Consider the following 27,425-nt stretch of genomic DNA (forward strand, 5'->3'; position numbering starts at 1 on the left):
TATATAGAGATACAAGCAGGTGACCTCCTTCCTCATCATGCCACTCAATATGGAGTTTCTCATTATACCTTCCTACATGTACCAGTTGAAGATACTTTTGAAGACTGGGACAGTCACAACATATCCCATCTCATCACACAGGGCTACAAAGACAACGGTGCTCTTTTGATCATCAGTTAATCCAAGTCATGGCGTGGGAATTGTTCTGTCGAATCTCAACTTATGTTGACCTATCTTACACGAGGTCAGTGACAACTCCATTCCCCTTTCTCTCCCCATGTCTGTATTTCCTCTACTTAGCACGGTGCACAATATCTACTAGATGTTTAATAAATGTTGGCTGAATTGAATTAAATCATTATTTGTTGTTGTTGTACAGTCATTTCAGTCGTGTCCAATCCTTTATGACCCCATTGGGATTTTCTTTGTAAAGATACTGGACTGGTTCCTTCTCCAGTTCATTTAACAGATGAGGAAACTGAGACAAATAGAGTTGTGGCTTTCCCAGGGTCACACAGCTAGGAAGTGTCTGAGACCAGATTTAAACTCAGGAAGAGGGTCTTTCTGACTCCAGATCTGGCACTAATCACTGTGCCACCTAGCTGCCCACATCAGAGTTCTTTAGTATCTCAAAAGGGACTTCTGAGGTCAATAAATCCAATCTGTAATGGAGCAAAAATCCCCTCCCATTCTCCCTGCCAATTAGTTATCTAGCTTTTATTTAAGACCTCCAAAGACAGAAAACTGATGAGGCAATCCATTCCACTTTTGGTAGCACTTGTCTGAAAGTTTTTTCTTGTGTTAAATCTACTTTTCTGCATCATCTACTCATTCTCTCTGAGGCCAAATAGATTAGGTTCAATTCCTCTTCCAAAAGGACAATTCAAATACTTAGGGGGAAGAAGGGACATAACAGTTGTCTTCAGAGAGATGGATTTGAAGTCAAGAAGACCTTTCCTCCTCCTAAAATTTCTTTTATTCAGGATAAACACGTCCAATTCTTTAAGACTTCCCATGGGGCTGGGATAGATGAAGAGAGGAATCTAAGAACAATAGGTCACAGAAACTCACTACCTTCCAAGCACCTGACCCATTCCTGGCTCCAGGTCCTCTCTTATTCCCTGATAATCTGAACAGGGATCAGACACATAACCTACTCTGTCCATCTCTTGTTAGTCCCTAAATTAAATTCTTCTCTTTCTCTCTCTTTAAAAAAAAAAAACAAAAAACAAAAACAAACAAAAAACCCTCTCACCTTCCATCTTAGAAGCAATATTAAGTATCATTTCTAAGGCAGAAGAGCTAAGGCATTTAGGGTTAAGTGATTTGCCTAGGGTTACACAGCTGAGAGTGTATGAAATTGCATTTGAACCCAGGACTTCTTGTCTCCAGGCCTGACTCTCAATCCACCGAGCCACCTAGCTGCCCCATTCCTTTCCTTTTCTGTGCTGACTCTAGCATGGCTAAGGAATCTTATATCTCATAAATTCCTTCCCTGTGAGTTCTAGGTTCTTATCTGATTGTACCCATGAGGTCACACTGTTAGGTTCTGGTTGGTTGGGAGATACACAGTCTCCCAGGTTGAATGTCCTTTAGCTATGGACAGATACTGGATTTTTTCCCTTGGGTCTTCCATATTTCTGCTTTGCTATTGTGGGCAGTTCCTCTCACTGCTCAGAGTGGGGAAAGCTGAGACTTCAGGTAGGGCTAAGGACCAAGAGGGCTGGGTTATGAGTGAATTGAATGTTTCGGGGGACCTGAAACTCCCAACCAGAAGTCTCACGGAATAAGGGTCACAAAGTCATGTGTCTTAATTTGCCATCATGGCAAGAGAGATTGCTGATCCAGAGTAGTCAGGAGATGTGACACGTAAGGACTGAAGTAAAACCCTGACCAATTAGAAAGTCTTAGGGGGTTTAGACTGAGCTTAAAAAGCCCACAGGTGACTTAAAGACCACATCCGGTTAGGAATTCAGGAACTCAGTCTCTTGGGCTACAGTCCCTTTCTGAACTCAAGCCTGTTCCTTGGCTGGCCTTATTTGTCTGACCTGTCCATGTGCTTAGCTGGCCAATGGGGAATCTAGGACCCAACGTGGCTGAGAACTTTGAATTAGTTAGGCTGGTAAAAGTTTCTTCTTTCTCTATTTTTTTCTCCTTACTAATAAGTACTTATAAATTTAGTGTAAAGTCTCTGAGATTAATTTTTATTCATAACAGTCACAGATGTAAAGGGGAATGGAGTGTAATGATAAGAGCACTGGTCAGAAGTTCTAGGTTCTCTTGTCTATACCACTAACTTGAGGCAAGCCACATCCATTTCCTGGGTCTCAGTTTCTACCTCTGTAAAATAGGAGGTTGGACTAAATGATCTCAAAGGACTCCACTTGTTCTGACTTATGATGTTATCATTCTTCCCTAGGAGAGGATGACCACAGTCTCCCCAACTCTCCCAAAAGAAAATCAGAAAGTGAGGAAGACATAAATACATTCCTGAAAGAGTATGAAAAGACGGCTTTAATTGTGTGGCATGAGTATGTGGAGGCTGCCTGGAATTACAATACCAACATCACTCTGTATAACCGTCAGCAAATGGTGGGCTTCTTTAACCCTGCCTTCCCCCCACCCCAGGCTCTTCTCTTCTCTCCTCTTAATTGCAACCACTCCCAGGAGTCTTTCCTCTATTTTACCCTGAATACTAAAGCCCTAGCAAGTCTTTGGGGCCCATATACCACTTGTCCCAGGGTATAAGGGAAAGGAAATATCTAGCCCCAAATCACCTAGGATTGGATTCCCACTAAGTTTTTTCTTATCCAGACTTAAATGCCCCCAATTCTTTAAGTCTTCTCATGGGGTTGGCATGGATGAAAAGAGAACTCTAAAGTCAATGGTACGCAGATGCAGGCCTCCCTATTCTCCCAAGCTCCCAGATTTTTTGATAGCCAATCTAATGTAGTAGGCTGGACTTGGAATCAGGAAGATGTATACTCAAATCCAATCATCATCAGATTCTTAATGGCTGTGTGGCCCTACTCACTTAAAAACTGTAGGCTGCAATCAATTTCCTTAACTATAAAAGGAGAGGTGTAGACTCATGGCCTCTCTGGTCCCTTTCAACTCTAAATCTATGTTCTAAGCGCCCTTTTATTGTCTTCACAGGCTTTGTAGGAGGGGACAGGGCATCCAGGGTGAGGTTGCCTGTTACATCAGGATTAAGTGCTCAAATGAAGGCAGAAACCAGGCTTCTCAGTGCCTTTCCAGACTCTCTGAGATAAGAACCTGTAACATTTCTTCCACCTTCCTGTGCATAATGTATCTGAGATCCCAGGTCCCCTTTTTATCCATCCCATAATATTTCTAGACTTGTATCTTCCCAAAGCTGAGAATCTTGGCACTGGAAGGGCAAGAATGGGGAGAAAGTTAGTAGAAGTAAAGATTGGGGCAAAGAGGAAGAAAAAGGATGAAATATCTCTAGAGCTAAATGTGGGTGTTGTGCTTTCTTCTCTGAGACCGTTTCCTCCCTACAAAGCCCCCAAGGAGCTCCCCTTCTCTCATGAAACATCCTCTGACCTCCTCCTTTCTGGACCCTCCCCAGCTGGAAAAGAACTTCCTGATGGCTCAACATACATTATATTATGGCACAAAGGCTCACCAATTTAATACCACCAACTTCACTGACCCACTACTGAAGCGCATCCTTTGGAAGCTGAAGGAAATGGAGAGGGCCATCCTTCCCCAGGATGACCTTATGGAGGTAATAGGCCCAAGACAAGAGCCACTGTCCCCAAATTCTTCCTGGGCCCATCCTCTCAATGCCAGGCTATTGTATAAAGCACTCATGGATTCAGGATCTACTGATGGCCCCTCCCTGCCCAATAAAAGAATAAACAGGGCTCAGGGATATATCTGTTGGTGACTGGCTCTTGGGAAATAGATGGGTTAAGGGAGCCAGAGTGAGGGGGGTCTAGGAAAAGAACAGGCAATTGCAAACCTATGAAGAGTGATTTCATTTCTGATATTACCCATGCTGGTCCCATGGATATGAGATAAGGAAAAGAAATAGATGTGCAGTTAACATCTATGGCTAGTACCCTCCCTCACTACCTTCAATTGTCATTGGGGGTAAAGGAAGCAAAAATTTGGCATTTGTAGGAAAACTGTCCCCTTCTTCTGAACTTTTGGGACTTGAGTATGGGTCATAAAGAAGAAGATGGCATGAAATTCAGGCAATCATGAATACCTCCTCCTTCATGGGATCTAGGGGAAGACTGGGAGTTTGAGGAGATGCATTTGAGTATGGGGAATGTGAGATGGAGATGAAGAACATAAACATGCTCGGGACTAACAACTATTCCTCCCACCTCCAGTACAATCAACTTCTAACAAATATGGAGACAATCTACAGCATGGGTGATGTGTGCTCAGAAGAGGGACCTTGCATGTTCCTGGAGCCTGGTGAGCCTCGAGACAAGGGCAGAGAGAAAAGTAACCCTCTTGTTCTCCATTGGATCCCAGTCCTACTCTTGCCCTCCATCAATACACACTCTACCACCTTCTTACTCTTCTACTTCCTAATGGGGTGGATGGAGAATGTCTAGGTACTGCCTGAGAGGTGTCACTGGTCTCACCATCAACACTTAGAGTCTAAATCAGGAAAGAAAGGAGTGGGAAGAGGGCATTATTGATAGAGAGTCCAAGTATTCATGGTATGGTTAGGGTGAGAGAAGGTAAAAATTCTGGAGGCTCTCATCCTTGCCCTCTACTTCTTAACCTTTTCTATGTCATGGACCCTTTTGGTAGATAAGTGGAAGCATTTGGATTCCTTAGGATAATATTTTTAAAAGCATAAAACTCATAGAATTGTCAAAGGTAGTAAAAATAATTTTTCCTACCCAAGTTCATGGGCCCCCTGAAATCTATTGACAAATTTTGGGGGTTTCTGTAGACCCCAAGTTAAGATCTCCTGCTCCCAAGTGCACATTTGCTTGATACTCCTTATATGGGACTTCTAGTCTTTGCCCTTATCATATGTGAGTCTAGACAGAAACTGTGAGGAACTTTGGAAATTCTATGGAGACTAGAGGGCAAATTAGAAAGGCAAGAAATGAGGATGAGGGTAAGGAGGCCATTTCTTCCAAAAAGGCTTTGCCAGAGAAGGCTAGTGGTATGGAGGAGGTGAGGGGTAGGAAAGGAGAAGAGCCTAGGAAATGGTGGGTAAGAGTCATTGGACTGCAGAACTTGGATCTCTTTACAAACTCTTCCTCCCTGGACTCAGACCTTCTAAAGGTGATGGCCTCCTCCAGGAACTATAATGAACTACTCCAGGCTTGGCAAGGTTGGAGGGACACTGTGGGCCAGCAGCTCCGCCCCATCTACACTCGGTTTGTGGAACTCAGCAACAAGGCTGCCAGGCTCAATGGTAAAGTAAATGAGACCCTCAATCCCCCACTGTTCTCCAATGACCACTTGGATTCACATCCCTAAGTCTCCTTAGAAATTCCCAACTAATTGAGAACATAGCTCCTCAGTGTCTCCCTACTACCCAAAGACATTGACCTCATAAAAAAGGGAAATAAGAGAAAGCTTATAACTATGTCCTAAAAGGGAGTGGGCCTGATTTTAGTGGGAAGGAACCCTATGGAGAAAATTCCAAATTCTCTGATCTCTTTCCAACACTAGGGCTAAGGCAAGAGATAAAATTTGGGCAGCTAGATGGAGCAATGGGTAGAAATCTGGGGCTAAAATCAGGAAAACCCATCTTCCTGAGTTCAAATCTGGCCTCAGATAGTTATCAGCTGTGTGACTGCAGGTCAGTCACTTAACCCTGTTTGCCTCAGTTTCCTCATCTATCAAGTGAGCTAGAGAAGGAAATGGCAAATCTAGCCTTAGATATATTAGTAGCTCTGTGGTCTTAGGCAGATTACTTAACCCTGTTTGCCTCAGTTTCCTCATCTATCAAATGAGCTGGAGAAGGAAATGGCAAATTCGGCCTCAAATACTTACAGTTGTGTGACCTTGGGTAAATCACTTAATCCCGTTTGCCTCAGTTTTCTCATCTGTCAGATAAACTGGAGAAGAAAATGGCAAACCACTCCAATATCTTTGCCAAGAAAATCTCAGATGGGGTCACGAAGAGTTGGGCATGACGAAACAACAATAATCTGCATTTATGCTACTTGGTATTTTTCAAAGCTCATTCCCATGCATTACCTAATTTAATCCTGTCACCAGGTCATCAGGGTAGTTGTGCCCATTTTTAGGATGAATAAACTAGTCTAGGAGAGATTAAATAACTTGCCCAAGGTTATACAGCTAATTAACAATGATAGAATTGCAACCTAACCCTACTGACTCTTAATAATGTGCTCTTCCCACCGGAGAATGTAGGAACTAAGGATGGTAGTAGCCCAGATGAAATGTCAAGAATCTTTTATCTCAGTGTCCTGCCTTTCTTCCCATCTTTTCCATCCCAGGTCACACAGATACAGGGGCCTCCTGGAGACAGATATATGAGTCACCCACCTTGGAACAAGACCTTGAGCAGCTCTTTCAGCAACTAGAACCACTCTATCTAAACCTGCATGCTTATGTGCGCCGAGCTCTTTACCATTACTATGGGTCTCAATACATTAACCTAAAGGGATCCATTCCTGCCCACCTACTGGGTAAGTTGGAGATAGGAGTAAGGGCAAAGGAACCTAAAGGAAGAGCCAGAGGAATTTTAAAAGACTGGGACTGTTGCCAGGATACTGGAGCTGGAGAGTCATGGGAACCTGGTGAATAAATGAGGGTGATCAGAGAGAATAGAGAATGGAATATAGGAGAAAGAATGGATTTAGGATTGGTAAATATGGGCTTCGAAACTGACTCCTTTACTTAGTTCATTTTTAAAAATCCATACTTTCAAGGGCAGCTGGGTAGCTCAGTGGATTGAGAATCAGGCCTAGAGACGGGAGGTCCTAGGTTCAAATCTGGTCTCAGCCACTTCCTAGCTGTGTGACCCTGGGCAAGTCACTTGACCCCCATTGCCTACCCTTACCACTCTCCTGCCTTGGAGCCAATACACAGTATTGACTCCAAGACAGAAGGTAAGGGTTTAAAAAAAATTTTTTTTAAATCCATACTTTCCATCTTTGAATCAATATTATGTATTAGTCCCAAGGCAAAAGAGTAGTAAGAGCTAGGTGAGAAAGGTTAAAGGACATGCCCAAAATCATATAGCTAAGAAGTATCTGAGGCTAGATTTGAACCCAAGACCTTCTGTCTCTGGGCCTGGCTCTCTATCCACTGAGCCACCCAGTTGTCCCTTACTTAATATATTTGTGACCTTGAGCTAGTCTTTTATCTGAACCTTGATTCCTTATCTTCAAAAGGAGGGAGTTGGACTTAATCAGAAGTTCTGACAGAGGGGGCAGCTGGGTAGCTCAGTGGATTGAGAACCAGGCCTAGAGATGGGAGGTCCTAGGTTCAAATATGGCCTCAGACACTTCCCAGCAGTGTGACCCTGGGCAAGTCACTTGACCCCCATTGCAAAGAAGAAGAAGAAGTAGTTCTGACAGAAACCCTCTTTTGACTTATGGGCCCTTCTGGGAGTCTGGTAAAGCTTATGGGCCCCATCTCGGAATAATGTTTTTAAACACATAAAATAAAATACATAGGATTAGGGAAGCTAAGCTCTGATATTCTCTGATCCAAGTATTGAGGATCAGAAATGGTGATAAGAGGAGGGGAGGAAGACCAGGTAATGCAAAAGGAGAGGATGCCCATCAATTGGGGAATGACTGAACAAGTTGTGGTATATGATTATAATGGAATTCTATTGTTCTATAAGAAATGAGAAGCAGGAGGAAAGACTTATATGAACTGATGCAAAGTGAAGTGAGCAGAACCATGAGATCAGTGCATATGGCAACAGCAATATTGTACATTGATCTACTATGAATGATTTAGCTATCCTCAGCAACACAGTGATCAAAGACCAAAGGACTTATAATGAAAAAACCTCCAGAGAAAGAACTTCTGGAGTCCGAATTCATATCGAAGCATATTTTTTTAAAAACTACTTTTCTTATTTGGGGTTTTTTGGTCCATTTTGTTTTACATGACCAATATAGAAATATGTTTTACATAACTACACATGTACACCCTATATCAAAAAGCTTGCCCTTTCAATGAGTAGGGAAGGAGAGAATTTGAAACTCAATTTTAAAAAAACAGATGTTAAAAATATTTTCACATATAATTAGAATAAAATATTAAGAAAGAAAGAAAGAAAGAGAAGGAAGGAAGGAAGGAAGGAAGGAAGGAAGGAAGGAAGGAAGGAACGAATACCAGGTAAGAGTGAACAGAAAGATCGGGTAGCAGTGGGGGAGAAAAAGAAATCCTATGTTCCTTTTTTTCCCCTGAGGTTAAGTAGAATAACATTTCTCTCTCCATCCCTTCTTATTTCCTTCCTTTCCCTATGTTATCTTTTGCCCTGCTACTCCTCTTCCTAGGGAATATGTGGGGTCAGTCCTGGATCAACATCATTGACCTAGTCATACCCTTTCCTCTATCCACCAGAATGAACGTCACCATGCTCATGAAGAGCCAAGTAAGTATCTAATTTGACCTTGTCCCCCACTGCTTGACCTCTAACCCTATTTTGCAACCTCTTATACTACTCCTTTTCTAGCCTGCCCCAGAAAATGGAGAAGGGGTCCCTTGTTATCCTGAGAAACTGGAGAAGGCAGTAACCCATATTCCCTTCTTGGTCTTATAGCACTGGACACCCTATAAGATGTTTGAGGAGGCTGACAAATTCTTCCAGTCTCTGGGGCTGTTCCCTGTTCTCCCTGAATTCTGGGCCAAATCAATGTTGGAGAAGCCAGGGGATGGAAGAGCTGTGTCGTGTCAAGCTTCTGCCTGGGACTTCTACAATGGAAAGGACTTCAGGTGCTCATGAAGGAGGGTGGTACTTTTGAAGCCAAAGAACAGTTATGTGTGCCAGTTAGAAGTATTAGAACTAACTCTCTCTCTCTCTCTCTCTCTCTCTCTCTCTCACTCTCTCAGTTTTGCTTTTGCTTTCCCTCTTTTTTGCTTTCTCTCTCTCTCTCTCAACCTCTCCTCTCTCCGTTTGTCTCTCTGACCATCTCTCTAGCTATCTCTGTCTCTGTCTTAATCTCTCTCTTTTGTTTTCTCTCTCTTTCACTTTCTTTTTCACTCTCTCACTTGTTTTTCTCTCTTTTGCTTTCTCTCGCTTTTCCTCTCTCTTTTGCTTTCTCTCTTTTTCACTCTCTGCCTCTCAACCTCTCCTCTCTGCCTCTCTCGATATCTCTGTCTCTGTCTCTGTCTCAATATCTCTCTGTTTCTGTCTGTCTGTCTCTGTCTGTCTGTCTCTGTCTCTGTCTCTCTCTGACTCTGTCTTTCTCTATCTCTATCTCACCCTGTCTGTTTCTGTATCTCTCTCTGTGCCTCTGTCTTTATCTCTCTCCATCTCTCTCACGCTCTCTCTGTCTCTTCTTTCTCTCTTTCTCTGTCTCTCTCTGTGTCTCTGTTTCTTTCGGTCTCTTTCTCTCTTTCATCTAGGTAGGTCAGTGCAGTGGCAAAAACACCAAACTTAGAGTCAGGAGATTTGGGTTTTAGTCCCTGCTCTGCCACTGATTTACCCTGTGACCTTAAGCAAGTCATGTCCCCTTTTGGAAACCTCAGTTTCCCATCTAAAACATTAAAAATAGACTATGTAAGTTCTTCCATCTATTCCAACCCTAACAGTCTATGACTATGTGATATCAAGGGTAAAGCCTCCACATCCTTGTTTAGTCACCCAAACTAACATTTTAGTATCTTGACAGCTGAGAATCTTCTCTCTCTGAAGAACTAGAAATCTCTCCTGCTTTAATAAAGCATCGTACATTTTTGTTAAGACCCACTGAGGTTCTAGGTGGAACTTATTGTTATTCCCCTCATAAAAACTCCAAAGATTAAATGAATTTGACAAACACTCTTTGAGCATTAGCTCTACAAGGCCCAGTGGAGAACACAAAGAAGTATAAGGATATGATCACTGAGTTTGCAGCTGTTTGGGGGGGTAACAAATAAGGACATGAAAGACTATGCTACCACAGTTACTGTAAGATGGCATTGCCAGACTGTACATGGTGAATTGTCAAATGAGTTATACAGATCATAAGTTTAGAGGCATGAGTTTAAAGGCACAATAATTGCCAAGAGATTAGAAAAAGGATAGATCCCTGGGAGGGAACATGGAGAAGAAGAGACTTGAGCTGGGTCCTAAACGATAGGTCAAGCTCAAGCCCCTAGGTGGTGTAGTGGATAGAGTGCCTGAAGTCATAAAGATTCATCTTCAGGAGTTCAAATCTGGCCTCAGATACTTACAAGCTATGTGAACCTGGGCAAGCCACTTAACTCTCTTTGCTGTAGATTCCTCATCTGTAAACTGAGTTGGAGAAGGAAATGGCAAACTATTTCAGTAACTTTGCCAAGAAAATCCCAAATGGGGTCACTAAAAGATGGATATGACTGAACAACAACAATAAAGTCTTAAAACAATTAAGTTATTCACTTTACATTTAGAATAATAGGATTTACAATGATGTATGTAAAACCTGGAATTGTGCATTGGCTAAGAGGGGTTAGGGGAGTTTGAGGGAGAGGGAAAGAACATGAAACATGTAACTATGGGAAAATATTCAAAATTAAAATAAAAAAGAGTCATAAGATTTATAGCTGGGAGAAAAATAATTTTAAGACCTCGCCTTCTGTCTTAAAATGAATTCTAAGATAGAAGAGTGGCAAGGGCTAGGCAATTGGGGTTAAGTGGCTGGTCCAGGGTCACGCAGTTAGGAAGTGTCTGAGACCATATTTGAACTCAGGTTCTCCTAACTCCAGGACTGGATGGAGCTCTATCCACTGTGCTACTTATCTAAAACCATTTAGTTCAATCCCTCACTTTGAATCAATTCATTCAAGTCACACAGGTGGTAAAAGTCAAAGTCAGGATTTCAAACTAGGTCTTCTGATTACAAATAGAGTGCTCTACCGCTATTCACATGTTCTCTTCTCTCTTCTACTTAATCCTAATCACTTTAACTTTTTATCATAAGAAAGATTTCTTTGGACTCCCTCATCTCTAATTTAAAGCCCACTTTCCTCTCTCTCTCTCTCTTCCATTTTTGCCCCAGGATAAAGCAGTGTACTGGGGTGAATATGGAAGATCTGATATCCGTCTTCCATGAGATGGGCCATATCCAATACTTCATGCAGTATAAGAATCTGCCCTTGCCACTCCGAGATGGGGCCAACCCAGGCTTCCATGAGGCCATAGGGGATGTGGCGGCCCTCTCTGTCTCCACTCCCAAGTACCTTCACAACTCAGACCTGCTGATCACTGAAGTAGAGGACTATGGTAACTAGAGTTTGGGGGTGGGATGGCTCTTCAGGAGAAGGTCTGGGAAGGGAGACTTGTGGGCAATGGAGGCAGCAGGTCTTGGGTGGGAAGTCAAGGTGGACTCAAAGGTTTACTCAAGGAAGACTAGATGGGGAAGGAAGATAAATTATTCAATTGGTAGGCATTTATTAAGCCCTTACTATGTGCTAATCACTTAGGATACAAAAAGACACAAAAATAGTCCCTACTTTCAAGGAGCTTACAGTCTAATGGGGGAGACAACATGTAAACAAATATATTCAAAGCAAGGATGAATAGATAAAAGAGGGGAAAATGCTGGAATTAAAAGGGGTTAGGGAAGGTTTCCTATAGAAGGTAGGGTTTTACATAGGGTATGGTGGCTCAGATACGTGGTCTGGGGATCCCTATATTAGAGCCTTTTGAACTCTCAGTGTCTCCCTGAAAGGTCAAAATGATGAAAAGAGAAGTTAAAAGATAAAGATGCCATTGGGTTGTCTCTTTCAACACTAATAATCTATGGCCCTAAGACTGAGGGAGGAAAGGTTCTAAGGCTGTTAAACTTCCTGAGTTCTGTTCTCTATCTACAGAAAGCGAAATCAACTTCCTCATGAGCATAGCATTGGAAAAGATTGCCTTCATCCCCTTCAGCTATCTGGTGGACCAGTTTCGATGGAAGGTCTTTGATGGTCGCATCAGCCAGCAATTTTACAATAAGGAATGGTGGAACCTAAGGTCTGGGACTATTCTGCCTTTTGTGTCTCAGGGCCTCTCTGAGGTAGGGGTGGTAATAGGGAATCTTCTCAAAATTTTCTCAGGGGTATGGTCAATCACCTAATTCTACTGGCTGGTGTGCCCCCTGAATCTTAGTCCAAAGTCATCCTAATATGAGTGTGGCAAAGAAGGTGCCATTATGATGATTCCTTTTTTGCAATTGAAGAAACTGGGGTAGACAGAGGTTGTGACTTGTCCAGGGTCACACAACTGGTAAGTGTCTAAGGTAGAATTGGAATTCAGATCTTCCTGAATCCAGGTCCAGCACTCTTATCCACTGCACTAGTAGTATAACATTGGACAAAGCATTTCCCTTCACTGTTCTTCATTTTCCTCACCTATAAAATGGAGGAGGTTGGACTCAATAAGCTTCTGAAGCTCCTTCCAGTTCCTAGGATTTCTCTCTATTCATTATCCAACTCTTGCTTTGTGAACCCCTTTCTAAGAAGCCAGTCTCCACTGGGACCCTTACATGTCACTTTGGCTATGTGGTAATATAAGGAATGGTTGGCTTGTGGCAACCAAAGACTCGTAGCTCATTAAGTCTGTTCTGCAACTTCTTGACCATCAGCCCTCATTTGATTGGCAACAGAAAATTTTCCCACGCCATTCTGCCAGTAAGACCTGGCCTAAATGACAAGCTCTAGGGCCATGTTTCCCACCAGGAACAAATAGTGAGCCAAAGGGAATGAATATGTCCTTAATATGTCCCTTATGTCCATAAGCCTTCAAACTACAATATTAATAGAATTGTTAAGTGGAATGGGAAAAACACTGCATTTGGTCTGAATCAAGAAATCTGGTTCTTACATTAGCTGTGTTGAGGGCACTTCAAATGGGATCTAAGCAAGGATATAGATGTTAAAAAGTTCAAGGTGCTCATATTGAATGAACTTTTTTGGCAGATAATATTGGAGATAAACTCTTAAACCTCTCTGAACCTGTTTTCTCATCTATAAACTTGTGCTACCAACTACATAGGGTTTATTTGGCAGGGAGGGAAGCATTTTATAAACATGACACATAGTAAAAAAAAATCTATGATTTCTTCAGCTCAAGGAATTTCTGGTATGGGAGATCTGTCCACAAACTGTAACCATTTTATGATTTAATGGCTAAGTCTTGAGGCACAGAAATTAAATAACTTATCACTTAGCTAGTGATTATCAGACATGAGATGGGAATGGTTTTCCTAACTCCAAGTCTAGCATTCTGTCTACTAAGCAGATAGTTCTCAAACCTTTACACTTTAAAAAATTATTGGGGTCCTCCCTGCAAAGAATTTTTGTTAATGTTTATTTATCTTTTCCATATTAGAAATTAAAATGTCTTGGTATTATTATAAAAATAGTTTTGACCTTACAGGCCCCCTCAAAGGGTTTTGGGGACCCCAAGGGTCCCTGGACCACACTTTGAGAACTGATATACTAAGTACAAATCTTCTACTTGGAAACTTTAAAGTTTTATATAAATATGAGTTCTTATTTATATAAATATGAGTTATTATTATTAGCTCACAGTTTATGATTGAGTAGAAAACATTAACATCAACAATAAGGCTGGAAATATTATTCATTCATTTCAAAACTTGGTTTTCTCTGTCATTTCTTTCTCCACCCACCACACAATTCCTAATTTACTGGAAAGAATATTAGATTTGGAGTCAAAAGTACTAGGTTCAAATTCTGTTCTGACACTTGCTATATATGATTAAACAAATTACTTCTCATCCCCAGACCTTGGATTCCTTGACTGGATAGGGAGAAGACTGGAATTACTGTTATTGTTCAGTCATTTTTCAGTCATGCCTGACTCTTCATAACCCCCTTTGGGTTTTTCATGGCAAAGATACTCAAGTGAGTTGCCATTTCTTTCTCCAAGTAATTTTACAGATGAGGAAACTAAGGCAAACAAGGCTAAGGGACTTGCCCAGGTTACCAGTTAGTAAGTGTCTGAGGCCAGATTTGATTTCAGGAAGATGATCCTTTCTGACTTCAGGTTTGGCACTATGCCACCTCCAGAGATTGGAGTACATGTCCCCAAAGATCCCTTTCCACTTTAGATGTATGATCCTATGAATTTACCTCTAGGCTACCTCAGCTGAAAAACCCTTAGCTGGAAAATCACAATTGGGAGTCTGGTTCTGGTTCTGCCACTGACCTTGGGCAAGTGCTTCACAACTCAGTTTTTCTATTCATTAAGTTAGGGAGAATAAAAGCTGCTATTTGGAAATCAAATGAAACAAAAGAATCAGGGAAGTACAGTAGGTGGAGATATAGCCTCACAGTCAGGAAAAAATTCACATTCCATTTCTGACATACACTGACTTTATGATCTTAGGTAAGTCATTATTTTTAGTCTCAGTTTCCTTATCTGTAAAATTATAATGCATCTATCTCACGAGGTTACTATTATAATGACCAAATGAGAAAATGTATGTAAAGTGGTCTGTAAATCTCAAAGCACTATGCAAATGCTAGCTCTTATTATTATTAATCTTGGAGCTCTAGACAACTCTCTAATTCTTTAACTATAAATTGAAGGGCTATAGTTGATATTTATTAAGAGTCAGATTTTCCTAACCATAAATTCCCTATACCAATGGAAACACGATATTGAACAAAAAAAAAATAGAGAGAGACAATAAGTAAGAAATTACTTTGCAAAGCCCAAAGCTGCTGCTGACATCATAATCATTTGTCATATTTTCCCTTGTCAGGTTGAAATATCAGGGACTGTGCCCACCAGTGCCAAGGTCAGAGGAAGACTTTGACCCAGGTTCTAAGTTCCATATTGCTGGCAATGTGCCTTATATCAGGTAAAGTTTTGGGCACTGCTCACAGAGTGTATAAATCCAATCTGCTGATTTTAGGCAGACTCCCTCTGTAGTTTAAGGATACCAAGATTGCTACTTCCCACTTCTTCCATTGGATGCAAATGCAGGAGAGGGCCTCCATGGAGCCTCATCTGCCCCCTGAAAACCAAATCCTGCCCTGCGATTCAACTTCCTCTTGGACCAGCAGAGAGCTCAGGACATTAGATGGGCCTCTTCAGGGGAGAGGAGCTCATGAAGAAATCCTGAGCTGACATTCCTTAATCAACAAATGGTCAAGGGATACAAATAGGCAGTTTTCACATGAAGAAATCAAAACTATCAATAAGCATATGAAAAAGTATTCTAAATCCATCTTGATTAGAGAAATGCAAATGAAAACAACACTGAGGTACCACCTCACACCTAGCAGATTGACCAATATGGCAACAAAGGAAAGTGACAAATGTTGGAGGGGATGTGGCAGAATTGGGACACTAATACATTGCCGGTGGAGTTGTGAATTGGTCCAAGAATTCTGGAGGGCAATTTGGAACTATACACAAAGTGCTTTAAAAGAATGCCTACCCTTTGACCCAGTCATACAGCTGGGTTTGTACCCAAAAGAGATAATAAGGAAAAAGACTTGCACAAAAATATTTATAGCTGTGCTCTTTGTGGTGGCAAAAAATTGGAAAATGAGGGGCGTGTCCATCGATTGGGAAATGGCTGAACAAATTGTGGCATCTGATGGTCATGGAATACTATTGTGCTGAAAGGAATAACAAACTGAAGGAATTCCATGTGAACTGGAACAACCTCCAGGAATTGATGCAGAGTGAAAGGAGCAGAACCAGGAGAACATTGTACACAGAGACAGATACAATATGGCACAATCAAATATAACGGACTTCTCTACTAGCAGCAATGCAATGATCCAGGACATTTCTGAGGAACTTATGAGAAAGAATGCTATCCACATCCAGAGAAAGAACTGTGGGAATAGAAACACACACACAAAAAACCATATGTTCGATGAGGATATAATTGGGGGTTTTAATGTTAAAATAGCACTCTACTGCAAATATGAATAACATGGAAATAGGTTTTGAACAATGATACATGTATAATCCAGTGGAATTGTTTGTCAGCTCTGGGAGAGGGGAGGGAAGAGGGGAAGGAAAGAACATGAATCATGTAACCATGGAAAAATATTCTAAATTTTAAAAAAAATCCCAAGCTGAGCTAAGAATGTCTTTTCCTACCTCAGAATTTTGCCAAGTCTTACTGCTCTGGAGAAGTCAAGGAGGTAGAGGGGAAGTGACATGAAATGTGATCAGGAATTAGGAGAAGGGGCAATGTTTATACCAAGAAAGGACATTTTTATAAGGCAATCAGAAGCACACAGTGATAGCACATCTGGCTATCAAGTCTAGAAAGGATTGTTAGAGGTTGTTCATCTTAAGGTCAACATCATTTTGTCTTGGGGGAAGAAAAGCAACCAGCTTCTTGAATATACTAGCCAGGAGAAATTCCCCATACTTACCCACTACTTCTCAGGCCAGGTTGGTCCTAGAACCAAAGGGCCTTTTAGAGGTGCAGCCCAAACTGGGAGCAATAAGCCTAAGAGGCTTATCCAGAAACTTCCAATAGGGCCTGGGTCAAGTGGAGGCTGACCGTGGATGTTTGCAGACCTAATCAATATCCCAGGAGTCTTCAGAGGCAGAAAAGTAGGCTTCAGGATGGTCCTAGCCTCCCGAACTCCTCCTTACTTTTTCCCCATCTCCTTTGTAGGTATTTTATCAGCTTTGTGATCCAGTTCCAATTTCATGAGGCCCTGTGCCAAGCTGCAGGCCACAAAGGCCCCCTACACACATGTAATATCTACAGCTCCCAAGAAGCTGGAAAACTCCTAGGGTAAGTGTGCCCACCTGCCCATTTTGTTCCTCAGTTTCCCAAGGTGATCAGGAAAAAGAGAAAAGAACCTATATGTTCTCAAGTATTTATAGCAGCTCTCTTTGTGGCAGCAAAGAACTGGAAACTGAGAGTATGCCCATTAATTAGAGAATGGCTAAACGAATTGTGACATGATAGAACACTACTGTGCCATAAGAAATGATGAATGAATTAATTTTTTTAAAATTTGAAACAAGCAGAACCAAAGATCATTATGTGCAGCAACAGAAATATTATTTGAAGATTATTTATATATGCCCACCTCCATAGAAAGAACTGATAAGTAGAAATAAAGGAGACATCGTTTTATATATATATATAGTCAAATGCCTTAATTGGGGAGGGGAAGGACAGAGGGGGTGATCTAACTATTTTAATGTAAAAACAAATAAATTTTAATTTAAAAAATTGGTCTGCAAAAAAGAAAGAAAGAATTGTGATTCTTTAAAAAAAAAAAAAAAAAGGAAAAAGAAGAAGAAACTCCAAGATATTTTCTGGAAGAGTTAGCCCAAACTTTGGCAAATAGAAAGAGTTTATTCATTTTATAATCTCATAAAAATCATGTGAACCATAGAATGTGACCTGAAAGAACATTTGTCTTAAGGGCATTTGTCCAACTTTTCACCTCACAGCCCTGGAAACTGAGTCAACAGGGAGGAAAAATCACATTATCTTCTTCACTCATTAGTCATCATCTGTAAACTCAAGATCAACTTGGGCAGCTAGGTCACAAACGCAGAACTACTGGATGCCAGAGCATGGTTCTTGCTCCTTTGCCATAATTATCTCCTTACCTTTTAATATATCCTGAGACCAAATAATCTTCTTCTCTTAAGAAAGGAACTGCAAAGGTGAAAAAAAAAGCAATTGATTATAATAAGCTTCCAATCAATGGCAATCTTTAGATTCTCTTCTGTTGTCTTTTGTCCCTAACCCAAGCTTTCCCAACCTGGTATTTCAAAGTTGATTTTTTTCATGTTATTGTTATTCTCAAGTGGACCTGATTTATTACTATTTTTTTAAACCTTACCTTTTGTCTTAGAAATTGATGCTAAGTATCAATTCCAAGACAGTAGAGTGACAAGGGCTAGGCAATAGGGGTTAGGTGACTTGCCCAGGGTCTCAGAGCTAGGAAGTATCTGAGGCCAGATTTGAGCCAAGGACCTCCTGTCTCCAGGTGTGACTCTACTGATCCATTTAGCTACCCTGATCTTATTACTATTAAACTTTCTCTTGTTTGGGTAGAAATTTTTCCCTAACTTATTAAAGTAGCTTTGAATTTCATTCTCATCCTGTAGTGATAGCAACTATGCCTAATTATATCATGTGCAAATTTGATGGCAAAGTCTAGGTTGCTTCATATGGTTTATCAAGAAGTATGAATGAAAGAGGGAAAGTTAGGTGGCTCAGTAGACAGAGAATCGGGCCTGGAAATGGGAGGTCTGGGCTCAAATCTGGCCTTAGACACTTCCCACCTGTGTGACCCTGGGCACATCTTTTTAAAGAGGGATTTTTCCACTACAACACAATGAAACTGTAAATATAGCTAAAAAGAGGAATTTATATTTTATTCTAAAGGGACTGAGATTTTATCAAGAAGGGAACAGCATTGTTAGATTTGCACTCTAGAAGCATCTCTGGCAACAGTGTGGAGAATGGAAGGAAATGGGGAGAAACTTGAATTAAAAGACCATTGCAATAATACAAACAAGAGATGATGGAAATCCAGACTAAGGAGTGTGTGTATTGAATAGATGATAGATAATAGTTAAGTAGTTTCAAAACTAATTGAAGGGCAGGACTCAAAGAGTAGCCATTATCGGAAAAATATCAATCTAGTAAAATTCTCCACTGATCTGTCACTTACCCTATGTGTTGTTTAACATTTTTTATTAGTAACTCAGATGAAGGAATAAATATCATAATCCAATATGCTCTAATATTTCATCAGATCTGTAAATTTCTATAGTTGGTATTCTCTCCTACAATGTAGATGGTAACCTATTTTCATCTTATGTCTCATCTGTGTCTTCCTGTGTGTTAATCATGAAGACCCCAAAGGACTCTCTTCAAGTTCTCTTGATATCATGAGAATACCAGTGGAGCCCCTGGATGGGGCATTAGCCATATGTCACTCTTGCCACATGACTGGCCCACCATCTCTTCTAAACATACCTTTTTTTGGTGTCATCCTTTAAATATCATCCATAACTCCTTGTTTGTAATATGTTGGGTATCTCATATCCGATGTGAGTCTTTCCATCACCCTTTGGGTGATCCTCAACTTCAATAAATATCTTGCTTATTAGGTTTACAGATGATACAAATCTGGGAGGGAAAGATAGCTTGCATGAATGAATTAGGATGCAAAATTCTCTCAACAGTCTAGATTCTAGAACAATAGACTTAATATGGTGAAATTTAGTAGGGATAAATATAAAATTCTATTATTAGAATTTTAAAAATCAGCTATATATTTTGCATGACTTCACTTGCATAATGGATATCATATTGCTTGCTTTCTCAGGGGGTGGAGGAGGAGCACAAGGAAGGGAAAGAATTTGGAGCTCAAAATTTTAAAAAGAATGTTTAAAAATATGAAAATTTTAAAAAATCAGCTGTACAAGTATAGGGGACAATATAACGCAATGGAAAGGACACTAGCTCTGAAACCAGAGAACCTGGGTTTGAATTCTGCCTCTGAAACTTAATTGCTGTGTGATTTTAGGCAAGCTACTTTAAGGTCACTGGGCTTCAGTTTTCTCATCTATGAAATGAGAGGATTGGACCCTTTGGAGGTCTCTTTTATAACTCTATGATTTGAAGGGAAGCATAGCCAAGCATATATATGAGGAAAGAGATGGCTCATGTTCTTCAAGTATTTGCTGAATATATAGAAATATATATGTGTGTATTTCTTTTATTAATTTCTTTTATACTTTTAAATTTTATTTAATTTGTTTTGATTGACATTGAGGACAGAACCAAGAGCAATGGATAGAAGTGGCAGAAATAGCATTTCAGGTCAATGTCAGGACAAACTTTCTATCAACTAAAGATGTCTAAAAATAGAATATGCTGCCCCAAGAGGTAGTGGGTTACCCTGCATTATAAGTCTTCAAGCAAAACTAGGTGACTACTTGTTAGGAAACTCATAAAAGAGATTCTTGATAAAGTACAGACTAGTCTAGATGATCTCTGATAACCTTTCCTACTCTGAGATTTTGTAAAGGGGTAGGGCTGAGAACAGCCAATGAGTTTTCACTTAGCACACAATAGAAAAGATGGCAAAGCTAACACATTCACCAATTAACAAGGAATAGATTACCGAAAATTGAAGAACTATCTTATAGATTATCTGAATAGCGATCAACCAACAAGTATTAAGCACCTACTGTGTGCCAAGTATTGCATTAGGTCTGGGGATACAAGAACTAACAATGAAATGAATCTTTGCAATGAGCTCATATTCAGTGAGTAGCTTCAAAGAGCCCCATGGCTTTAGTTAGGCATTGGCTCTTTCTTTTGAGTGTGACCTTCAAAAATTCTGACCCAAGTATTCATGAGAGCCATTTAAGCCCTAAGCCCTGCCTAACCTCTGAGGGACATTTACTAAGGGACCTCTAGGGTTCTTCTGGATCTGATGGAAAGTAACCTAACATTTATTAAGGTAAAGGGACTCTTTGCAACTCATTGAACCCATCAATATGTTGGTCATGAGGATGATAGTTCTTATATGCTTCCTCCTCCCCATTCTTCCTCCCATCCTCCCTGGATAGTTTGCTTCCTTCAAGGAGAGACCAAGAGGAAGAGTTACAGTCAAGGAGCTGAGGAAAGGAGATTTTGGCAAGCTGGGGGCAAGGACTACCTAGGTCAGAATGTGAGGTGGATTTGGGGCACATCAGAGATCATGCTATTTTCCCTGACATTACTGATGACGAGGCTGTTCCACTTCAGGGATGTCATGAAACTTGGATTCAGTAAGCCATGGCCAGAAGCAATGAAGATGATTACTGGACAATATAACATGTCAGCAAAACCTCTCATGGAGTACTTTAAGCCCCTGCTTGACTGGCTCATTGCAGAGAATGTTCGTAATGAAGAAGTCCTGGGCTGGCCTGAATTTGGTTGCTTCGTCTCTGATGATGGTACTATTATTACTACTATTACTATCACTACTACAATTAATACCACTACTATTACTACTACTACTATTATTACTATTACTGCTACTACCACTACTATTGCTGCTACTACTATTTAATTACTATTACTACTGTTGCTACTGCTACTCCTCCTCCTCTTGCTATTATTACTGCTACTGCTACTCCTACTATTGCTATGACTACTACTACTACTACTACTACTACTACTACTACTACTACTTCTACTACTACTACCTAACATTTCATATAGAACCTACTATCTGCCAAGCAATGTGCTAAGCACTTTGCAAATATCAAAATTTTAATATTATACAAAACTGATATTATACAAAAAAATTATTCTCATAACAACCTGGGGAGATAGGTACTATTGTTTCCATTTTTACAGATGAAGAAACTGAGGCAGGAGTTAAATTACTTACCCAGGGTTACATAGCTAGTGTCTGAGGCTGGATTTGAACTTAGGAAAATGAGTCTTCCTGTCTCCAGGCCCAGTGGACTATCCACTCCACTATCTTACTAACCCTAGTCCAGCTTAGATTTGCACCAACCAAAACCTTGCCTCCAATTTTGGGCCTCAATTATGACCTAAATTTCAACCCCATAATATATGTATGTGTATATACACATATTCGTACATATATTCTACATGTATGTGTACATGCACACAGGGTAGCATGGGGAGAGAATGTAGAACACCAGGCCTGGAGTCTGGAGGATCTGGGTTCAAATCTGTCCTCAGACACTTCTAGCTGTATGAACTTGGTCAAGTTGCATAACCCCAACTGACTAACCCTTACCTCTCTTCTACCTTAGAATCAATACTTAGTATAGATTTATATGGTATACTATATCATATATAGTATGGTACAGATTTATGCACTATGGCCGTAATGGTCAACCTATGGTACACATGCCAAAGATGGCACACAAAGCACTCTCTGTGGGCACATGACCACCCTCTTCACCCCACCAGTTTGTTACTGGAAAGGCAGAGGGACTCGGGCAAAGCTGCTCCCCTCTGCCTCTCCACTGTCCCTGGTGCTATTTTCCCCCATCCCCCGCCCCTCTGCCCAGCAGCCAATGGGAGCACATGGGGGATAAGGTAGACAGCTCACAGGTGGCAGAGCTGGAGGGGAGCAGAGTGCTCAGGCCACTCCCCTCCCCTTCTCTACACTGGCTGAAGACATTCCTCACTTCACTGGCCCCTCCACTATAGTACAGTGATGGTGAATCTTTTAAAGATGGAGTGCTAGGCCCCACCCCCACCCCATCCCCCAGACCAAGTTCTGCTCTCCCTGCCCCCTGCACCACCCCTTACCCCAAATGGGAGGGAGGAAGTGCTCCCATTGGCTGCTGGAGAGGGGAAGGGGAACAGCTCCACCCTGAGGCCCTCTGACTTTCTAGTAATGAACTCTAGTAATCTGCAGGTAACTGCAGGTGTGCCCACAGAGAGGGCTCTCTATGCATTCTCTGGCACCTGTGCCATAAGTTTGCCATTGAGGTACAATAGCATAGTACAGATTTATATATCATAGTATAGTATGTAGTATAAATGTTGTTAAGGGTTAAATTTTTGGTAGGAGTTTGACAAAGGTGAGGACAATTATTCAGGGTCACATAGCTTGTAAGTAAAAAATTATTCTGGGACCCATAAGTTTCCTGAGTAATTATGACATTATTATCTGTTTTTTGTTGGAGTTTATGTTTTTGGGGATGTTTTTTGCTTATAACACTTACTGATATAATACTGATCTTAGGATCGGTACTGTGTATTGGTTCCAACGCAGAAGAGTGGTAAGAGCTAGACAACAGTGATTAAATGATTTGCCCAGGGTCACACAGCTAGGAAGCATTTGAGGCCAGATTTGAACCCAGGACTTCCTGTCTCTAGACCTGGGTCTCAATCCACCAAGCCCTCCTAGCTGTTCCTTCATTACTTGTTTAAGAAGACAGGAAGAGCTTAGCCAAGTAATACAGTGGATAGAAAGCCAGGCCTAGAGTTTGGAAAGACCTGGGTTCAAATCTGTTCTCAAATACTTCCTAGCTGTGTGATCCTAGGCAAGTCACTTAACCTTGATTGCCTAGCCCTTGCCATTCTTCTGTCTTAGAATTGATACTAAGTCAGAAGGTAAGGATATTTTTAAAAAGACAGGGGTAGTGGCAAGAGTGACAGCAGACAGTCATTTATGGCACATAAGTGTTAGACACACTCACCTTTAACAATGTATATGCTATAGTATAATATATAATATATGGTATAGTGTAGATGTATATAGTATAGTATATAGTATAGATGTATATTCTATAGTATATCATATATGGTATAGTATCAATACGCTATAGTATAGTATATAGTATAGATGTATATGCTATAGTATAGTATATCACATATGGTATAGTATAGATTTATACACTGTTGTATAGTATATAGTATATCATATATGGTATAGTATCAATTTATATGCTATCACATAGTATACAGTATAGATTTATATGCTATAGCATAATATAGCATATATGGTATAGTATCAATTTATATGCTATTGCATAGTATATCGTATAGGTTTATATGCTATAGTATAGTATATGGTATAGATTTTTATGCTATGGTGTAATATATAGTATAGTATAGATTTATATGCTATAGTATCACATATGGTACTGTATATAGTATAGATTTATTCACTATAGTATAGTATATAGTATAGATTTGTATGCTATAGTATAGTATATCATATATGGTATTGTATATAGTATAGATTTATACGCTATAGTATATAGTATATAGCAGTGATGGCAAACCCATGACACACATGTCAGCACTGACACATGTAGTCATTTTCAACAACACACGGCCACATACAGAGAAGGATGGGGCCGCATGCCAAGGATGAAACATTTGCTGTAGTGTAGTGTAGACACTCTGTGCACTATAGATGACAATTCTACCTATATTAATTTACCTATTTTGGTTTATTAAATACAGTTACATGTTACGATTACACATTTTTATCATTTAAACTATAAATATTGTGAAATTATGGTGTTTTTTCTCGATGTGACACACCACCCAAGTCATGCTCAGTTTTTTAGCAAATTTTGACATACCAAGCTCAAAAGGTTACCCATCACTGGTATATAGTATAAATTTATAGGCTATAGTACAATATATCATATATAGTATAGTATAGATTTATATGCTATAGTATATCATATATGGTATTATATAGATTTATATACACTATAGTATAGTCTAGTACAGATGTATATACTCTAATATAGGGCTTTTTTTAAAGCTAATTCTAGTGGGAGGGATCAGGGGCTCAGGGAAGGTTGATTTCCCCTAGCACTTACTCTGGCTCTGCTATGTTTTCCCTAGTGGAAAAAAAAGTGAGAATCCTGCCTCCGAGTTTGAACTCCACTGACATGGTTGCTGGGCAGTGGCTGCTGCTGGCCATGTGTCTACTACTCATGTTGCTCATAGCAAGTCTACTCTATAAGGCCGTAGCCGAGCAATACAGGATGCCTGACCCCGACAAGGAAGGCACATTTCCTGGGGTCCCCGTGAAAATCCAGCATGCTGTCAGGAGCCAGTACCTGCTTTTCATCCTGAGTCTGTTTCTGCTGCTCTCTATGGTGCTGCTCTCTGTCTGTGTCTTCTTCCTCAACTCCAAGAAACACTGGAATTTCCCTTCCAGTAGGGAACAAAATGAAAAGTAGGGGTCTTCGGCTTAGGAACAAAAGGCGGCCCCAGTGATGTAGACTGTATTTGTATGGGGAGGTAAAGGGGTAAATTGGGTGCAGAAGGGAGAGGGGGGGGGGTCAGAGATACCAAGAATGGAGGTTGTTTAGCTGGATCTATGTTTGTGACTAAGGTAGCTCTGGGTATGGTGATGATTATGGATGGCCACAATTATGTGTGCCTGGACATGCAATTATAGGTGTAAGTGACTGATAGGGTGGCTGGGTGAGTATGCTATATGCATGTGTATGACTGTGATACTTTGTGTGTTCAAATACACCTGAGGCCTCTGAGCTTTATCCCCCAGCTCCCTTTGGGAGCTAGAGAACCTTTGCTCTAGTCATCTGATTGCTCTATCCATCTTCCACCAATCCTTAGGACTTGGGTCTTCAAGTCAGTCATGTTCTGCATTCTCTTGAACCCACCCCCCCCAGCAATTGGCTGAAAGTGAGGGAAGGAGGGTAGTCCTGGGTTGGGAAGGGACCTGCTGATACCTATTTAAAAAATAAATGTTACTTTATTGGAATATTTGCATGTATTTTAAGTGTCACAATATGTTGACCAAAGATATTCACCATGACTCCTTCCCTGCAACATAGAAGAATTCTGTTAGGTCTCATCTAGACATGTGTGGTGCCAGAAGTGTCAACTTCCAAACCCCCAGGATCTGAGTACTAAAGAGCCAGGCCAAGCTATAGGTGGGGAGGCTAAGAAATCGGGCCCAGCACCCAAATAATAATTAACTTATTTAATATTTAAATAGTGTCCATCTGTAGCCATTTAGGTCAAGAGTTAGTTCTGATCGGCATACTTTCCCTATCCCACTGGCCTTCACGCACATTCCCGGTTACCCTGAAAAATGAGAGATAAGCAAATACCTTTCCTGACTTCTCATAAAAATTCCCTGAGGAGAGGGAGATTAAGGTCAAGTTTGGAGGGAAAGAAGAGGTGAAGTTGATGAAGGGATTTAAGAGTCTTGAAGGGTAAGTTCTCTGGAGATATCCTTAGGAGCAGACCAACCTTTTCCTTACTGCTTTCCTATAACATGATAAGAAAATCAAAAAGGAAATTGACCTCCAAGAATTTGGAAACCCTTAGATCGGCTTCCTCTTTCTGTCCCAGGCCCTTTACTCTGGTCCTCTGCCCTTATTCCCCCAAATACAGACACTCTTTGCAAAGCAGAAAAATGAAACAATTGTTTACTCTACCCACAGACTTGCCCATTGGTTTTCAGGAGGAGCTGCTCTGAGTTTCTCTAGTCTCTGGATAAAAAAAAAATGATGTTGACAGTACTTTAAGGTTAGCAAATGCTTTACAGATATTCTCATTTGATCCTTATGCCTCTGAGAGTAGATGCTAGAATTGCCTCTGTTTTACAGATGAGAAACTGAGGCTGGGAGAAGCTAATTGACACTTATCCAGGGTCACATAGCTATTAGTAGAAAATTATTCTGGGATCCATACGGTTCCTGAGGAGTTTATGACACTGTTATCTGTTTTTTGTTGGGGCTTTTTTTGCTTATAACACTTTCTTAGGATCAATAACTATTGGTTCCAAGGCAGAAGAGTGGTAAGACCTAGGCAACGGTGGTTAAATGATTTGCCCAGGGTCACATAGCTAAGAAGCATCTGAGGTCAGATTTGAACCCAGGACTTCCTGTCTCTAGACCTGGGTCTCAATCCACCAAGCCTCCTAGTTGCTCCTTCATTACTTGTTTAAGAGGACAGGAAGAGCTTAGCCAAGTAAATACAGTGGATAGAGAGCCAGGCCTGGAGTTGGAAGGACCTGGGTTCAAATCTGTTCTCAAATACTTCCTAGCTGTGTGATACTAGGCAAGTCACTTAACCTTGATTGCCTAGCCCTTGCCATTCTTCTTTCTTAGATCTGATACTAAGTCAGAACGTGAGGATTAAAAAAAAAAAGACAGTAGGGGTAGTGGTAGTGGCAAGAGTGACCTCAGACAGTCATTTATGGCACATAAGTGTTAGACACACTCACCTCTGACACTCAACTCCAATGACTGATGCAAGCATGGAGTGGGAGATGAGGATCGCTCCACTTTGCACTTCTCTAACAGAAATATAAAAAGGTAAGTGACAGAACTGTTCACCTCCAGCCCCACATTCTCCTCTCACATGGCTTCTTTCCCTGCCCCCCACTATTCCTTATTGTAGGAGCAGAAGGGACTGGATGGTCTGTTGCTAGGTCCTAATGGTTCCCCAAGGGATTGAATGAGGCAGAAGAGCAGTAAGGCCTAGGCAACTGGGGTTAAGTAACTTGCCCAGGGTCATACAGCTAGGAAATATCTGTGGTCAGATTTAAACCCAGAACCTCCCATCTCCAAGTCTGGCTCTCTATCCTTTGAGTCACCTAGCTTCCCCAACACACTTACATTATTTAAAATTCTTGAGGACTCCACAAAGAGCTTTTTGTTCATGTATTCATATCATATGTTCATATCAATATGTCTTAGTATTATGAAAATAGTTTTTATTTTGTAGAACTCCTGAAAAGGTGTTAGGAACCCAAAGATTCTTGGACCAAATTGCTGAGAGCAGCTGGAATGG

General features: G+C 40.8%; 1 protein-coding gene across 1 annotated transcript in view; it reads left to right on the forward strand.

Moving 5' to 3' along the window:
• Positions 1 to 1,598: 1,598 nt before the first annotated feature.
• LOC123246196 (angiotensin-converting enzyme-like) overlaps positions 1,599 to 27,425 on the forward strand; it is a 29,167-nt gene continuing 3,340 nt past the window's right edge. Inside the window, exons 1-14 of the mRNA XM_044675134.1 lie at positions 1,599 to 1,701; positions 2,420 to 2,592; positions 3,593 to 3,751; positions 4,365 to 4,452; positions 5,273 to 5,416; positions 6,471 to 6,662; positions 8,493 to 8,590; positions 8,759 to 8,931; positions 11,181 to 11,404; positions 11,995 to 12,139; positions 14,898 to 14,996; positions 16,785 to 16,907; positions 20,904 to 21,094; positions 24,495 to 24,728. Coding sequence (XP_044531069.1) covers positions 1,599 to 1,701; positions 2,420 to 2,592; positions 3,593 to 3,751; positions 4,365 to 4,452; positions 5,273 to 5,416; positions 6,471 to 6,662; positions 8,493 to 8,590; positions 8,759 to 8,931; positions 11,181 to 11,404; positions 11,995 to 12,139; positions 14,898 to 14,996; positions 16,785 to 16,907; positions 20,904 to 21,094; positions 24,495 to 24,728 — 2,146 coding nt within the window. The remainder of the gene's footprint in view (positions 1,702 to 2,419; positions 2,593 to 3,592; positions 3,752 to 4,364; positions 4,453 to 5,272; positions 5,417 to 6,470; positions 6,663 to 8,492; positions 8,591 to 8,758; positions 8,932 to 11,180; positions 11,405 to 11,994; positions 12,140 to 14,897; positions 14,997 to 16,784; positions 16,908 to 20,903; positions 21,095 to 24,494; positions 24,729 to 27,425) is intronic.

This window comes from Gracilinanus agilis, chromosome 4 (genome assembly GCF_016433145.1).
Source record: "Gracilinanus agilis isolate LMUSP501 chromosome 4, AgileGrace, whole genome shotgun sequence".
Classification (NCBI taxonomy): Eukaryota; Metazoa; Chordata; class Mammalia; order Didelphimorphia; family Didelphidae; genus Gracilinanus; species Gracilinanus agilis.